Source organism: Channa argus, chromosome 18, assembly GCF_033026475.1.
Source record: "Channa argus isolate prfri chromosome 18, Channa argus male v1.0, whole genome shotgun sequence".
Taxonomy (NCBI): Eukaryota; Metazoa; Chordata; class Actinopteri; order Anabantiformes; family Channidae; genus Channa; species Channa argus.
Genome location: NC_090214.1, coordinates 21,299,833 through 21,317,169, shown reverse-complemented (window position 1 = coordinate 21,317,169; position 17,337 = coordinate 21,299,833). Strand labels below are relative to the sequence as shown.

The 17,337-nt window shown below is 38.1% G+C and overlaps 1 protein-coding gene across 4 annotated transcripts; it reads left to right on the top strand.

Annotated features, from left to right (window-relative positions):
- Positions 1 to 247: 247 nt before the first annotated feature.
- On the top strand, positions 248 to 15,566 carry tpm2 (tropomyosin 2 (beta)). Of its 4 annotated transcripts, none has more exons than XM_067484599.1 (9): positions 248 to 529; positions 4,826 to 4,951; positions 6,669 to 6,802; positions 7,629 to 7,746; positions 8,401 to 8,471; positions 9,046 to 9,121; positions 11,352 to 11,414; positions 11,533 to 11,602; positions 14,563 to 15,566. In XM_067484599.1, exons 1-9 carry the CDS (start codon positions 416 to 418, stop codon positions 14,643 to 14,645), a joined length of 855 nt encoding a protein of 284 aa, XP_067340700.1. In that variant the 5' UTR covers positions 248 to 415; the 3' UTR covers positions 14,646 to 15,566. The 4 variants fall into 4 exon arrangements, with proteins under 4 accessions (XP_067340700.1, XP_067340701.1, XP_067340698.1 ...); XM_067484600.1 differs by lacking the exon at positions 14,563 to 15,566 and adding an exon at positions 13,045 to 13,400; XM_067484597.1 differs by lacking the exon at positions 9,046 to 9,121 and adding an exon at positions 10,992 to 11,067 and having other exon boundaries at positions 250 to 529.
- Positions 15,567 to 17,337: the final 1,771 nt, after the last annotated feature.

Here is a 17,337-nt window from a genome sequence, read left to right as displayed (position 1 = left end):
TGAGCTTACCGGAGTAAAAATAATAACTTTCCTGAAGTAAAATGACAGGAGATTTTTGGACATTTTTCTTTCTCCACAGATGTGTCGTGGGCGGAAAGTTGATACCTGCCGATGTGATGAAGTCAATGAAACTTTGCACACACACACACACACACACACACACACACACACACACACACACACACAAAGACCTCTCGCTGCCTAAATATGGACAACGTCCTCGTGCAGACCCTCAGAGAAAAAACTCTCGAGCTCTTGCAGCTGCTAGTCCATCCTCGAGCTCTCACTGAGTCGCTCACACCGCCACAGCCGCACGCGCGCTCCTGTCCACCTGCCTGTCACAGACCGAAGCCTGTGTCTTTGTCCGGATAACCCAGATCGTCTCTCCCGGTGCCGAAAAACCAGCTGAGGAAACATGGAGGCCATCAAGAAAAAGATGCAGATGCTGAAGCTGGATAAGGAGAACGCCATAGACCGGGCGGAGCAGGCGGAGGTGGACAAAAAAGGAGCGGAGGACAAATGCAAACAGGTAGGCTACGAAAAGATTTACTACGTCCCCAATAAGTGCTTCAAAAGTGCTAAGATTAAGGGGAAAAAACAAGAAAAGAAAATGTTAAAATTGTCGACTCCAGTATAGGTCTAAAAAAAAGCAAAAGATAGAGCCACTTTTCATTTTCCTTCTCACGGGCTGCCGGTGGGGAGCTGCGGTTTATGCTAAATTTGGCTGATGTTAACTAGTCCCACATCCCGCCAAGTCCGGCTTTACCTGCACCGCTGCGTTTCAGCCTGTAGTATCACCTGTGGCCTCCAGTGGGTGCTGTTCGTCAGAAACTAGTTCCATAGACAAGCGTGCAAAGTCCAAACACTTTTTCTTCTTGGCAGATGTAGTACAGTCAGTACTCAAGGTTAATTTGTGAGTACGTAATGGGGGGAAAGTACTACAGCACAAGTAGAAATACTTACTTAAATTAAAGTGCCTTATAAAAAAAGGTTTCTGCAGATAACTAAATTGGGATTAAAGTTTAATTAATGTACAGTTTTTATTTCAAATAACATTCAATTAATGTATTTCTTCTGTTCCAAAATGTAGCCAGCAAATGTACTATCATCAGCATTTTTTGTCCTGTCGGGTTGTCCAGTGAGTTCACAGCAGATCATCGTCAGTATGTTGATTTGGCACAGCATAGAAAGCCATTTTAGAATGTCACATATTTACATACATGTTAAAACGCCAATGGTTGCACATATGAGAAATTAACCTGAGTGAGCTTAGTGTGGGGTTTGTCATTCTTAAAATTATGCTTTTTACGGAGTCTAATCATTGAATTACTGTATTGCTTATTGCACTGTTTAACTGTAGTGGATTCAAAGTAAAAGTGGACTAGTGGTCTCACTGATTGAAGACAGGACAAATAATACAGCTTCAATTTTTTTTATTCAGTTGAAGATTTGGTGATTTGACCTAATTAACTATAGATTGGAAAGAGAATTATTATTTTATATAATGTAGAAACTTGCTGTATACCACATCTCACAGATATGGAAGAATCAATGCTCAAAGGGCCGTTTAAAGCTACACATTCACCCAAATACACTGAACAGTAAGATTAAACTCCAAGGCACTTTTAATTGGTTAATTAGTTAATTAATTTAATTAGTAATTTAATTTTCCCTTCAGGGGAAGCGACGGCAGAATGTGTTCTGCACATTGATTTAGCATGAGGTTTTTTACGCCTGATGCTCTTCCTGCCGCAAGCCAACCATCTTATCCAGACTTAGGACCAGCACCAAGTTAGCCCTTAATGACTGGATGGGGCCACACCTGGTGGGGTGGGATTTAATCCTGCAGCCTTTTGCATCCCAACCTGATGCTCTACCCTTTGAATCACCAGGTCCCCTCAGATAAATAAGATGCATTATTGGAATAGCTTCTATATAGTTGCTATGAATAACTTATAACTGGAAAATGTATATTGCACTTCCAAAGCACTATTAAAGTTAGATTACAAAACTCTGAAAAAAAAAAAAAACTGAAAAACTACTGAAGCAGAAAGTTTACTTATACTGCCCCGTTCCAGAATGTTTTAACCAGTTCAAGTTACAGTTTTCTCATTTATCTGCAAAACCTTTCTTGGGCCTTTCAGTGTCTCACACAAGGACACTTGAGTGAGACACTCCAGCAACATGTGACCAGAGGAGCCGGGGATTGAACCAGCAACTGCGAGATTGGTAGACACCTGCTCAACCTTCCTGCACCCCAGTCGCACTAAGTTCATTTTTAGCTTACTGGTACAGTGTTACCTGCCATTAGTCCTGCTTCCTGCGCCACAGTCGCCCCTGTATTATCATAAATATTTTCTCTGTATTCTCATACAGTGTTTAGCCTATTGTCTCATGGTGCATGAAACTGCTTATATGCAGTCAATAAGCAAACATAGATATAGTTTATAAATAGTTAAACTCATACAAGAAAAAAAGTGAAATCATTCTTCACTCCAGTTGAATTTGGTTACATTTGCTCAGTCACATTCACAATCAAATATAAAATAACTGTTAGTAATATTACTAATAAAAATAATTACAGTCAGAATATAGAATATATGGAATATATATTGAATATATACTGTGATTGACTCCCAGCTGTGAGCCAATCACAGCAAACCATTACAAAAGTAACTCAACAAATTAAGAATTAGATTTAATAGGAAATTACACTCATCCAGATGGTACAGAACAGCATGAAATGAACAGGATCTGCAGCCAGAGGTAGAGGATGTGGGTTAAACAGTTTATTAGTGCAATGTTGTTCAAGTGGTTTTTATCATATCAGGGTGAAGCTTGTCATAATTTTGCTCTCACTCATGTGACAATGCCACAAGAATACTGATCCCTGCAGAACTTCCAAAATCATTTCCATAATCCACCTACAGTAGAAGTAGACAGCTTTTTACAGAAGATGATGAAGACTACTTTAAAACATTTGGGTTCTGACTTTTTGTTTTTAGAATTCTGAGAGAAAAGTCAGAGCTCTTTTTTTGTAGTGGCCTTAATTCCTCCAGAGAGCATTAGGTTCTGACAAGGTCTAACCTGCCCTAAATGCCCTAAAAACCCAATTTATATGATGAATGATGTTTTGGCTGGCAAACAATCAGAAAGATGATTTTATCATGTGTTATTATAAACTATGATTATAGTAATACACATACTAATAATTATACAACATTTCATTTTAGTTAAAATTAAATGTATTAAATTCATATATCTTTATCAATAGATGTTAGAACTTTCCTCCAGTTTGCTGAGGCCCCCTGGATTCAGGTCCAGTATGCAACATTTAGAAGGATCTATTGGCAGAAATGTGTAATGATCTCAAAATATGTATTGTTCCAAAACATCACTATACATTCATAATTTGCAGATTCCTGACAAATCCAGATGCATCTTCCAGTTTTGGACTGAGAAATAAGTCATTATTGTTTTAGCTAAAGGACACAGTGAAGCTCCCTTAAGGAAAAGAGGACTGTAGTCTCTTCTGCAGCTCTACTGTGTAAATGACAAGATCAGGTAGCAATCTATAAATACATAGCCACCATTCATCCATGCAACTGTCCACATAGCATTTGTTCCCAGAGGATCCCAGCTCCTAGTTAATCCAATCCATGCGCAATCATTTTCTATTAGCATTTAATACTGGCGAGTCTATTTCTGTGTTCCCTTTAAAGACCCCCACCTTCTTTAAATTGTTGTTCCTTTCAGACAGACCCTCAGGGTTGCTGGTAAGGGAGTTGCCATAAGTTGATTGTAGGATCAGAACTGTCCCAGGCTATTTGTGACAGAGTGCCTTACATGGCTACAGACTGGGAGAGACATTTGTTCTGAGAACATTGTAGTCAGGCCACATCACTGTCATTTAAAACTGGCTTATATAGTCCTTTAAGCTGTTCTTGCAAATGGCAGCATGTGGAATCTGTCTTTGATGAGTCACGAGATAAGTCTAGATCAGCCTTAAGTCTAAAATGGAAAGTTGTCTTCTAATATAACGAAATGTCATAAAATTGAAATGCTCAGCAATCTCATTATGTTGATATTTTATGTTGTAAATTAAAAACAGTTAGAAGGTAAAAAGCCAGAACCAAAACCAGAAAAGAATTATCCTGTGGATATTTTTATTAGTTAAATTAATTAATTACCAATACAGATGTAGCTTTGTTGGTAAGGCAGCTGTCCACAGACCACAGTCCCCAGTCCTGGCTATGTGTCGAAGTGTCCTTAGGCAAGACACTGAACCCCAAGTTGCTCCTGGTTGGTCAGGTGAGCACCTTGCATGGCAGCCACTGCCGTGTGTGTGTGTGTTTGTGTGAATGGGTTACTGAGAAGCAACATTGTAAAGCGCTTTGGATAAAAGTGCTATATAAGCGGCCCCTAACCCATTCTCCATAAATAGTGTAATTGTTGGACGTTTGATAGTGATGGTGGTCAAAGAGGGCTGATTGTTAAAAAGGACTCAAAGATCAGTTCAGTCACCTACAACATTCAGTTACTGATGGATTTCTATAAAAGGGTTGTGTCGGACCATTAAAGGTTGTGACTGGTCTTGTTTACTGTCAGTATATTCTGCTTAAAGAGGCTTCATTTGTTTTTGATCCTTAATGTAGTTTGTTGAGATGCCGTGCTCAGAACCATAGTTTGGAAAAAGAGTCCCAGTTAGTTTTATCCTAAACAACTTCAATTTCCATTATGGTTATTTCAAAGACAAGCTTTCCAACATTCTGACATGTTCTGTTTCTATCTATGTGCACTGTGTGTTTGTGAATTTGGCTTATAGTTGGAAGAGGAGCTGCTGGGTCTGCAGAAGAAGCTGAAAGGTGTGGAGGATGAGCTGGACAAATACTCAGAGTCACTGAAGGATGCCCAGGAGAAGCTTGAGCAGGCAGAGAAAAAGGCAGCAGATGTAAGTGAAGAAAGCTGATATCAGGGGTCACATCACTGCATATCAAAATCACATTAGTCGATTAAGTGTCGTATTGACATGTACATTCACATGATCTTTTCATCTATCCACAAACTATCTCAACTGTTTTCTTCTAGTGTTAAACTAGAACCAGGTTGTTTGAATTACTGTAAAGTTGTACTTTTGGTTAAGTTCCATCTTTAGTGCTAAAAAAACAGCAGTGAAAAAACTTACAGTAGCTTCTCCTGTTTAAATGCTTGTGCACACCCCAATTTGTTACTGCCAGTCAAACTAAAAATAGTCATACCCATTTTAATGTTGACCTTCAGGTGTACAATTTAAAGTTGGTTGTGCTAGATAAGTGTCACCATTAGAGCAGCAGCTGACAGCAGCAGCACAAACTGCGTATGTCGAGTATCAAATTTTATCAACATATTATTAAGCCTGTCATCACCTTTAGGCAAATCAAACTATTCTAACCCACAGGGTTTAGGGTGTGTAGTATACACTGAGATATGGATACTACTAAGTACTGCTGAACACTAGTACATCACTGAACACTAATGAACATACACTAGTGAGATACAGTACATTTCCTTAAGAAAAACTGAAACTTACTCAATGGCTCAAATCAAAGCAAACTTGAAATAAAAAGAAACTGCGATGCAACATGTTACATTTTTTTCCACAAATAAATGTGATGTAAATATTGTCTTATTCAATGGCCAGCAGCATCAGTGGAAGCACAAACTGTAGCTCCTTATCCCAATGACAAGCAGTAAAAGAGTAAGAGAGAACTTAATTTGTCCTGACAGGATTCCGTCCTGTCCCTCCAAAGATGCAAAAGAAATGTTGCAATGCAGGATTTCGTTTATGCTTCCACTGCTTACAAATATTTGCTTTTGGTTTTCTCTTGAACGTCCTCCTCAGGACAAGTATGACATGTAAATATCTTTATCTAAAGTACCCAAATGGAATACATAGCCTTCTGGTATTTTCCCAAGTTGCTAAACAACCAGTGGACATAAGGACATGACCTCAGTGTCTTTCACTGTCTTATTCTTCACGTCTACAATGTGGATGCAAACATGAAGGGCAGAACTAAGAAGCCTAACTCATGTGAAGAATCAAGGAATTTTAGCTGACATTTGGATTTGAGGGGTTTGTCTTTCGAGAGGACAAATTAAGAAATAAAAAGGTAGGAGACAAAATAAGAGCCGCATCAATTCACAAATCACTTTATTTTGAAAACGTAACCGGAAGAAAACTACGTAAATGAGGACCACTGACAAAGGTTGCCACGGCAACGCAGTGTCGCCTGGAAGAAAGGGAGAATTGGAGTTAAGTCTTTTCAGCATGACGACTTTCACGTCCATTGACGCGGTGAGAAAGAAAATCCAGACATTGCAGCAAGTGGCGTACGAGGCGGAGGACCGAGCCGAACTTATGCAGTCGGAGGCGGACATGGAGAGGGAGGCGAGAGAAAGGGTAACATCCACTCAGTGTCTGAAAGCCGACAGACCCGAAACTATAGCAATTAATCAGTAATTAAAAATCGAAAGCATAGAAATTGAAAAACAATGGGCACACGGAGCCAAAACCTTTTACACAATACATTTTATGCTATGCAGTTTTAACAAGACTTCTCTCTCTCTCTCTCTCTGTGTGTGTGTGTGTGTGTGTGTTTGTGTGTGTGTGTGTGTGTGTGTCTTTACAGGCTGAGGCAGAAGTGGCATCACTAAACAGGCGTATCCAGCTGGTAGAGGAGGAGTTAGACCGAGCTCAAGAAAGGCTGGCTACTGCGCTGCAGAAGCTGGAAGAGGCGGAGAAAGCTGCAGATGAGAGTGAGAGGTGAAGAATATCATGTGTTTTCATGTAGAATCCCAACTGTGTTCAAAAACTACAACTCTCTATTTATTGTCTCCTATCTCTGTCAGTCACTGAATAAAACAAAAATATTGCTGGAATAGTGGTAGGTCCTGATCGGGTTTTCCTCTCACATTGTCCAGGTCCAAGTACAAGTACTGGCCTAGGACAATTTTGCAATAAACAGTCAAAAATCAGCAGAGTTCAAAGTGATGTTACTTTATTATGCAAACAAAAATAGCATACAATAAATAAGTCAGATTCCAAAATAGGACTGAAACAAAATGCACAGTTTTCCATTAATGAACTTTCTAATGTCTCCTCCAATCAGATTATTTCCCAATCGTCTGCCTTCCATCAAGAAATCTTCCATTTACATCACAGCTTCATCTGTCAGTCTGAAAGTTTCCATTTGTCAATCTAATTTGAGCTGTTTCATCTATGCTTTTGCTGTAAATTTAATGGAAAGTCCTTTACTTTTGCCTAAAACAAAAACAACAGTTTGTCTTCCTATTATGATATATATCCATCAAAAGAAGAGGTGCAATTGTGCCTTCTGATGGTTTTGTGACTTGGATGTCACCCTCATGACATCACTACATCACTGACATAATCATGGTTCATTGCTGCTTAAGAAGAAATCATACTCTTTACAATTAAGCTAATGAAGTGACAAAGAGCTCTACAGTTAAAAGAGCTCTTTGTTTTCACACGATCATAAAAACGTGTGAAATATAATCATACATTTACACTGATTTGTGACTGACTGACAAGAGAACTTCTATCATTCTCTTGTGATCCTGTTATTCAGAGGAATGAAGGTCATAGAGAACAGAGCAACAAAAGACGAGGAGAAAATGGAGCTCCAGGAGATGCAGCTAAAGGAGGCTAAACACATCGCTGAGGAGGCTGACCGCAAATATGAAGAGGTGGGGGACTCAACACACCATCATGCTAAACACTCTTTGGTTTTTTTTATGGAAAAGCCAGAAGTAAAAAGTGGGTTGTCACTCCAGACCAGCAAATAGGCAACTGATGAGATCATTACACTGACATGGAAGAACTCTACTGGAGTCACCAAAAACATGTAAAACATTTAGCTGAAACATTATGTGCTACCACAAAGTGGTATTAATTTTACATAAAATTAATTCAAAATAGTAATTTCTTTGTAAATGTATTATAGTATTTGTTCCTCTGTTTAACACTTAAATCTATTTATTTTTTATTCCTTTCTGCTCCTTTTTGCACTTGCATCTCGTGACCTGTGAACACTTTTCTGATAGGACTTTGCTTTGATGTTTTCTCCTTGACTTAGATTTTTGCTGCCTTGTACCTCACTTGTAAGTCGCTTTGGATAAAAGCGTCTGCTAAATGACTCAATGTAAATGTAAATGTAACAATGTGAGACCTATGTGGGGCTTGCAACACAAGGACTTGTCCCTTAGTGCTTTACACAAGTGGTAAAATGCTGTATGTGGGAACAAAATGAATTCTGTGAGTGTAGTAATGAAATGTTGTCTCTAAACAGAGGAAGACGAAAGTTTAGAGGGGTCAGTTAAATAAGCACTGAATGTCTGCAGGTTGCTCGTAAATTGGTGATCTTGGAGGGGGATTTGGAGCGCTCAGAGGAGCGTGCTGAAGTGGCAGAGGCGTAAGTCAACACCTGCACCTTGAAAACTCACACCGAGCCACCGTTCATTATTCATGTTGTCATAGCAGAGGTCGTGTGATCACTACTATGACACCACGAAATCTTAGACAGTCACTTACATTTCCATATTATTATAAAGGAATAGTATTGGGAACTGTAAGTGTTGCATAGACTTATGAGTTGTTATAATTCTCTTAACAGCAACTTTGCGATGCTGAAACCTAAGTTTTCAATTTTTGCTTCAACACTGACCTTCACAGTAAAGTAGTGATAAAGATTGTCAAGCTATTTTCTGTTGATAAACTAATTTACTGATAATTCACAAAATAATTTCAGCACCAATGCAAATTATTTTTGGGACTCTATCATATAGTTATGCGTGAATAACTAAATGCAGGACCCAACGAATGGGCTAATCACACAGAGACCTGGATGTGTGTTTTGTGTTCTTTGTGTGTTTTTATGTAATGCATGCCTGAATACACCACCATCACCGCCCGTATGGGTATTTTTTGATGGCTGCCCTGCCCACTGCCCGCTCCTCACTCCCGACCTCCTGGACTAACACCTGCAGGCGAGTGAGGGAGCTGGAGGAGGAGCTCAGACTAATGGACCAGAATTTGAAGTCCATGATGTGCGGAGAGGAAGAGGTACTAAATGTGCAAACTCCACCGAGGTCAAATGGTGACCTGTTGCCTTTTGCTTCTGTGACCTGCACCCTCTCAACCCTCTTTCTGTTTTCTGTCTAACCTGCACTTATTCTGTGACATCAAGCATGTTCCCTAAAGATAAGTCTGATGATATTCTACAGTACATTGATTTCTTGTCACCACATCCTATAAAAAGACAAAAAAAAAGTTATCCTTCATTGAAATACAGAAAACAAAAGTGAGAAAGACAACAGTCCAACAATGATCCACAGTCAGAATCAAGCTGAGGACATTGTACTAGAGCTGACAGACAGGTATTCAATTGATAGTTTTCATCTGATCTCACACACCTGGGGGACAGGCCTCCTGGATGGCAAATAGGCTATTGTCTGCTGTCCACCACATTATTTTCCTGAAAAATGAATGACATTTCAGATAGAAGTGTTATTGGTGCATGTAGTGACAAACGGTGTCCATCAGTTTCATCAAATTGCTCCTGTAGTATTTGTAGCCTGTATGGAAAAAACAAAGGGCACAAATGCTTAGCAGATTATTGCTAAGATGACACTGTAATAATTGAATGTGACTTACATGCAGTGTATCAAAACTTCATCAACAGTTGTCTTTCTTCTCTGAAATCAAATGGACAATGAAAGGACACTGTTAAAGATCCATCCATCCATTGTATTCACCACTAGTCTTGTTCAGGGCCACAGGAGGCTCGAGCCTCTTGATGAGGTTCTGGGGTACACTCTGGTTGCCCGTCTATCTCAGGGCCAACACAGACAGACAACCATTCACACTCACATTCACATGTACACGTACAGGCAGTTTAGAGTCACCAATTAAGCTAATGTACTTGTCTGTGGGAAGAAACTGGAGAACCCTGAGGAAACACACACAAGAACGGGGAGAACGTGCAAACTCCACACAGAAAGGCTGCAACTGGCTGGTGGATTCGAACTACAGTGCACAGATCCAACAGAGTTTCTCTCCACTGCATATTGTTTAATTCTTTTTAAAAAATAAGTGTCATTTCTTGAAAAAACAAACTCCTAATTTTGTTTTATTCAGTATTTTTGTTTTGAATCGAGCTTTAGTGAGCAGAGTTTCCTACAAGCTAAGATATAGGATAACATATTTAAATAAGATAAGTTAGTTAAAGAATAAAATGATAGACATGTGGTAACAAGGTTTGGGTTATATTGCTTATTGTGATATCGCCGTGTCATTACCAGAGATCAGTGATAGAGTCACCACAGAGGGTGCGTGCTGAGCCTTTTTAAAAATGAAATGTTAATTGTGCATTCTGTTTTCAAATCACTTCAATTCAAAGAATGTTATTGATCCCATAGGGAAACTGTGTTGCTTTGTTACAGCTGTTCTCTGCAGGAAAAGTAGAAAAGAAAGGAAAAGCACCTCAACCACACCAAGGAGAAACCACATAGACAAATACACAAATACAAACTACTGAAGTACAACTAAAAACAAAATAAGATAAATAACATAAATAATAATTTGCTTTCAAATAAAGTAAATAAGCATGTGAATATAATGGATTAAGGAAGTGGTGACAAAAATAACGATAACAACAGACTCATCAGCATCCATCCAAGTTAGATTCATGACAAACCTACCTGTATTTTCTCTTCAAACGCACCCTGACATCTTGATAAAAGCTTTGTTTGCTATCTTACTCAGAGTTGGATGTATGTGATATCCATCATCTTTCTCTGAGTGAGACAGAAAATATTTATGAAAGAGACGTAATGATCCTCAGATACTGTCAGGGCTGGAGCTTTTCTATTATCCTACCTTTCAAATTACTGCTTGTCCTTCTCTTGCTTTTCGTCTTTCTTACGTTACTCAGTAAATCAGGTGATCTTGAAGAAGAGTTGAAAAATGTCACCAACAACTTGAAGTCACTGGAAGCCCAGGCTGAGAAGGTACAGTACAGTGAGAGCTCAGAACTGGCCAGTCAGTCAGTAAACAGACTCAAACACACCATGTAATAGGAGCTAATGTCCATTCAATGTTGCTTTATATGACTTTGCACCATGTTAACAGATGTGTGTCTTTTGGATATTATAATTTCATTCAAAACGTTCCAGTATTGGCTCATTTTACTTTATATATCAGCAAAGAAGTGAGTTTAAAGTGGGAAGTCTGTCTGCTCGTAGCCGTTAATACTGATTGTGCTTTGTTAACATGGGGTATGTTTAAATTACAGTATTCACAAAAGGAGGACAAATATGAAGAAGAAATTAAAGTTCTTACTGACAAGCTGAAAGAGGTAGGATTTTTTTTTCATTTCACATGTCACTGATCTTCTTTTCTGTGTGTTCTCTCTATAGAGAGAGTTGAAAAATGGAGTGTGTACAACACATAATGTGCTGGTGTTTTTCTTCTAGGCTGAGACCCGTGCAGAGTTTGCAGAGAGGTCTGTGGCCAAGCTAGAGAAGACCATTGATGATTTGGAAGGTATAACTCACCTGAAGTCTCTGCATTAGTTGAAATTAAAGCAACAAACAGCTGCACTAATCCTGGTTGTACTGTTGGAAGTGATTTGACAGCTGTGCTGTTTGCTGCATATCTGACTGATAACATTAATGATTGGAAAAACCAAATCAACTAACTCAATTAGTTTTCCTTGGATTTCTTTTATTTTCCTGGTTATCCAGCCTAACTTGGAGTTAGTGTATGCTATGAATAAAACTGAATTAACCCACTGACAGAATCATAGCACTGCAACACTTATAGGGGGATGTGCGTATGACATTCCAAGGCATGCATGGGGATTTCTTAAGTGATGTGACCCCCCCAGGTTTTTGATCTCACTCCACGGTTCTTAAGCCTTTTCTCAGTTGTTAAGTTAAAGAAAGTATAAAAGAGTAAAAAGTAAACAACTAGCCTTTAAAATACAGATATAAAATCTAAAAGCAGCTTTCAGATGTCGGAAACAGGCCCAGCACAACAACCAGCTGGAGCATGTGTGAACTTGAATAGCAACTCACCCTTTTTCAATCTAACATCATAATATGAACTGCAGTCGTATAAAATGCTCCTTTAAAAGATTAAAATTAGCCACTTTGTCCAACTACAACATTATATCATCTACGTCATTGGCTCATTTTGACTTGATGGCAGCAACACATCTCAAAAAAGTTGGAAGAGGGGCAACAAAAGGTTGGGAAAGTAATTGCCACAAATCAAAAATGAATGGAGAATTTACCAACTAATTAGGTTAATTGGCAACAGGTCAGTATTTTTTTTTTTTTTTTGAAAAAGCATAGTTTTAAAACACACATTTTGCTAATAATGCTTCTAAAACTTTTTTAAGTACTTCTGTGTAATGTTATTCTCCCAAATACTAGATCCAGTAGAAGGACTTGGTTGCCAAAACCACAAATTTTGTGAGTTACAGTAAGACTTGGTTAGTGTTGAAATGTCCGGATATCTTGAAACTTGTGAGTCATTAACTTAGAAAAGCCGTGACAGTTTACAGAAAGTGTAGACATTCAACATGGCTTCCTGAGTGTGCAATTTTGAACAATGGGGACATTAACAATTCGAGCAGAGAAAAGGCCGAGTTAGGCTGATGCTCTTGGATCTGTCTTGTGTTCTCTTACTGCATCATGGGTTTAGTTTGTGTGTGTTTGAGTTCGGTCTATAGAGAGCTGAGCTTGCATCCTTTGGCTGAATGAGCTTCAGGTTAAAAGTTGTTGTCTCCAGCTGTTATGATACTGGGTGAACTGGAGAAGATGGCTGACGTGATGCCATTAACACGTGTGAATCTGACGGTTACGGTTTGAAGGTAACCTGTTTCAATACTGTCTTTTTTCTTTTTTCCTGTTTCCACTCTGTGTGTCTGTCTGCTTGGCCCTTGTCTCCATTTGTCTGTCTGTCCATGTGTCCTTCTCCAGATGAAGTGTATGCTCAAAAGCTGAAGGGCAAAGCTCTCAGTGAGGAGCTGGACCTGGCCCTCAACGACATGACCACACTGTAGATGCTTTCTGACTTCTTCTCTGCTGCTCCTTCCTGTCACAGATCTTCCCACTTGCTGCTCTGTTCTAGCCCACTGTGATCTAATGTGGACTGTGTTTCACACAGCAATGTTCTTTTTACAGAAGGCTAAGTTACTGCTCACCCGGTCACTGCTGTGTGTCCTCCAGTTCATTGAGTTCATGTCCTCTCTTTATTAAAATATTCATGTCTACCTGTTTCCCTCTGCCCTGTAATAAATGGATTAAAGCGCTCTTGACTTTTCTGTCTCCCTCCAGTCTGGCCTTCTTTTTCTTCCATTCACTTCCTCTAATGAACATTTAGAAACAGAACATTAGAACAAATACCTGCCTTGTAGTGCACAATAACTAGTTGTTAACAAAAGGTGAAGCAGCAGGTAGAGCTTTGTGAGGAATTGTTGTTAATATTTAAAACTTTTTGGAGTATTCATCTTATGCTTGATTAATCTGCTGGGGTTCAGGGTCTTACAACTCTTTCTCATTGTCAATTAGTGCATTTTCTGGGGGGGGGGGGTCAGTACCATGCACCCAGTTGGCTGTAGTGGGATACATGCAGTGAACAGGTCAGGCTTGTTATGGCTTTTATAGCTCCCTTATGGAAGCCAGTAAACTTTCTGCAGTACAAATATTATGTGTGGTCATCATCTCGTCCTCATACTGGCTGCCATCTTACTGAGAGCTTTTACACATTTTATATTGTTTTTGGGATATTTCAGCACAGCGTGTCATCATAGTTTGGTCTAATCGTTCACCAACCCCACTATATTAAGTACCACCTAATATCATTTTTAAAGCGGGGTTGTGGTATTTTGGGGCATTTATTATTAAATGAGCTTCAAGTCTGTCTTTTTATCAAACTCTTTCATGGTAACAGAAATTTTTTTATGCCAGATTAAACAAATAAAAGACCACAACTAATAAGCAAAATCTTAAGTATTCAAATAACAAATTACGTTTACATCTTCAAATAATACAGAGTTTCACTTTACATAAATCATCAAATTGTAAAAATACCTCTTAAATAATTATGACCGGACATAATATAACAAAAGAATATATCTGATAATAAAATAACTTGTTAATAAATGCACATTAAATGAAGACAAATATAAATTGAGAAACTGAACAATAATTGTCACACATCAAATAATAAATACAGTGGTGGTATAATGAAAAGCGATTTATTAAATAACCTTCACATAATTATCATTTGTCTTTAATGGTCTACGTCTCACTTTGGCCACTAGATGTTGCAATTCCATCATTTCAAGTATGTTTTTGTTTCTTTATTGCTCCCTTAGTTGTTACTAGATGTAGTGATTCATCACTTTAAAAAACCTGCACGATCTGGATTTTCTGCATCTTCAGTTCTAAACTGGACATTTGGAAGCTCACTTGTGACTTTGTTTCGTTTTGTAGAGAAAGTGGCCCAAGCCAAAGAAGAGAACCTGGAGATGCACCAGGTTTTGGACCAAACTCTTTTGGAGCTCAACAATCTATAGAGCCCTCCACCGATCTGGGTAAAGGAAGGTTTAATCTCCCACCTGACGCTCCCAGCTTACGCCCTTACAGATTAAATTTCATTGTAACCTTTTGTTATAAACTATGAAGCAAGTAAAGATGAAGGCCCTGAAACAACACGAGCAAGAGTTCATCAAAACATCTTATCATTAGTAAAAAGTTCCCTGCATGCAGATGTAGCTATTTCTGTGCATTGAAATGCCACTCATGGTTCTACTATGTCACGAGTGATAGCTTCTGGTAGAAAGGCTCGTCTTGTTTGACCAAACATGGTTAAGCTTTTCTCATATTTATGAATTCCACTTACAAGACACTTACTACTGCACACAAGAAACTTCCTCCTTTACACATTTTTTTCCCCAACCAAAGACACGTCTCCTCGAGATGAAGAAACAGCTTAGTTGTAAAGATATGGACCATACAGTTTGAACTAAGCCTTCTGAAATAGTTTGGTTAGTTTTCTGTGTCCTACCAAGTCATTTTTGTATTTACACCTTAAGAAATCTAAGGTAGTTGAGGCAAATGAGAACACAGTCATTTTCTGTCAACAGATTTGAAATGATACACCATGATGAATGGGTTCAGCTTATTTTGGAAGGCAGTAACCGTACTTCATTTTTTCATGTGGGGGGACTTGTTGAAATGCCTTGGTTGGCCTTATTGGGCATATTTATTTTCAAGTAAAATGAACTACTTCTATATTAGCTGGATTATTTGAAGTCAAATAAATTTTGTTTAACAAATGTTGGGATTAGATTATTAGAATAAGTGTTAGACTGATTCTCATTGTTAAAAGAAGAACTGAAAAGCTGGGAGCAGAACCACTGACATCTTTGCATGAAGGCTTTATATATTGATTTAAAAAGTGCATTCCTGAAACAATAAACATCACAATTGCAAGATTCTGCTGATGATGTAACTTTTTTGTGTCAGTTTTATTGCTAGACCTGATTCTGCAACATACACATGAGTTTTTCTGCACACTCCTGCAGGGCCAGACTGTATGTTACACTGTAACAGGTACAAACAATGAGTGGCACAAAGTATTTCTACTGGTTGTTACTCATACAAAATCATTAGTGTCCTTTGAATTTTATAAAGCAAGTGACATTATTGAACTGCCACAGTTTGAGTCAATGTCTTAGGATAAATAACACGATAATGAATTATGGTCAGATACTTGTGAATAAAGGATAAACATTGGTTTTTAGCAGTGCTAGTACAGAGAGCTGCTGTTTCATTTTCCCAATCCATATTTAGTCCATTAATGCAGGGAGCTGACCAGTAACCATAATCTGACCCCCCTCCTCCTCAACAGTCAATTTTCTGGGAAATGTACAAGAATTTTTAAATTTCAACACAAATATTTTACTTTAATTTTGCTAGATGACTTCATCTAACTGACATTTTACTTTTCAACACTAGTTGCAAGATTTTAATAGAAACCATTAAAATCTGTAGTTTTTGCATGGAGCAGCCCTTTGTTGCCTTCTTTGTACTGGAATTTCATATCCTGACCTGGAAGACTAACTGGCCATTGCTGTCTCACCAGGACAGACAGATTGTGGGATTTCTTCTGCTGGTCTCGATGCACTTTACATGGTGCAGAGATTCTTGATGCAGACTTGATGCAGTGTCCATAGGGACTTATAGGATTCATGACTAACAAAAAACTATGGGTTTTTTACTCTTTTGATGATGCCAAATTTACATTTTGACACTCATAACTATACAAGTGTATAACTATCTAATCTTAGCAACTTCATGTCTTGTTGCACTATTCATGCACCACAGATTTATTTATTTCTATCATCCCATTCTATTTTATTCAAGCTACTTCCCTTTTTCTCCAGCTGTCTCTCTGCATGGCCTCATTGATACTTCCTCATTACAGCACGAGTCACATACAGTACAGCAACAGGGTAAAGACTGATTACACGATACATTTTAAGTCCTTTTAACCACTTTCTTTATTCTTTGCAATACAATCATTTTAACTTTCATAGAATCAAATATAATAATGACACACTGAATAGTTATAACACATTGTCATGGATATATATATATATATATATATATATATATATAATTTCACCATCGTTAGTGAATAGTTATGCAATCAATTATTGATAACTTGTAGAGGTCTTTTGTATTTAGAAGTTAAAGTATTTTGTAATTTTTTGAAGATGGGAGGACTGGAGTCAGGTGGCTGAAGTGGTAGAAAGGCTGGGGGAGTTAACAGGGAGGACGGGAGGGGCAGAAAGTTGCATGACATTGAATTAAGGCTGGATGAATAATGAATAATGATGATATAGAAAATTATGTAATATGACAACTGGCAAATTTACTACATTTACTGCTTAGTGCAATTTTTGACACTTTAACTGGAGATATTGGTGATGGTCGTTTCAGATATTCTCAAATATTTGACTTTCTTTCCTTTTTGACAAATAATACACTGAAATGTATAATTATTTATGAGCCCTTGGCTGCAGAACACATAACTGCAACTGAAATATCTGATATGAAAGACAACTCTAGTGAATTAAATCCGTTATTCAGTGAGAGTATGTAGGAAAAATATGTATCCTGTACTGGAGATGTTCAAAATTGTAAAAAAAAAAAAAAAAAAAGTCTTCTGAATTTAACTACAGACAATTATATGATCAGAAC

Bases quoted from the DNA above. Each gene is read 5' to 3' on its own strand.
- tpm2 (XM_067484599.1), top strand. From the start codon at position 416: ATGGAGGCCATCAAGAAAAAGATGCAGATGCTGAAGCTGGATAAGGAG. The intron at 530-4,825 runs GTAGGCTACGAA...TTTGGCTTATAG, and splicing joins CGGAGGACAAATGCAAACAG to TTGGAAGAGGAGCTGCTGGG. The intron at 6,803-7,628 runs GTGAAGAATATC...CCTGTTATTCAG, and splicing joins GCTGCAGATGAGAGTGAGAG to AGGAATGAAGGTCATAGAGA.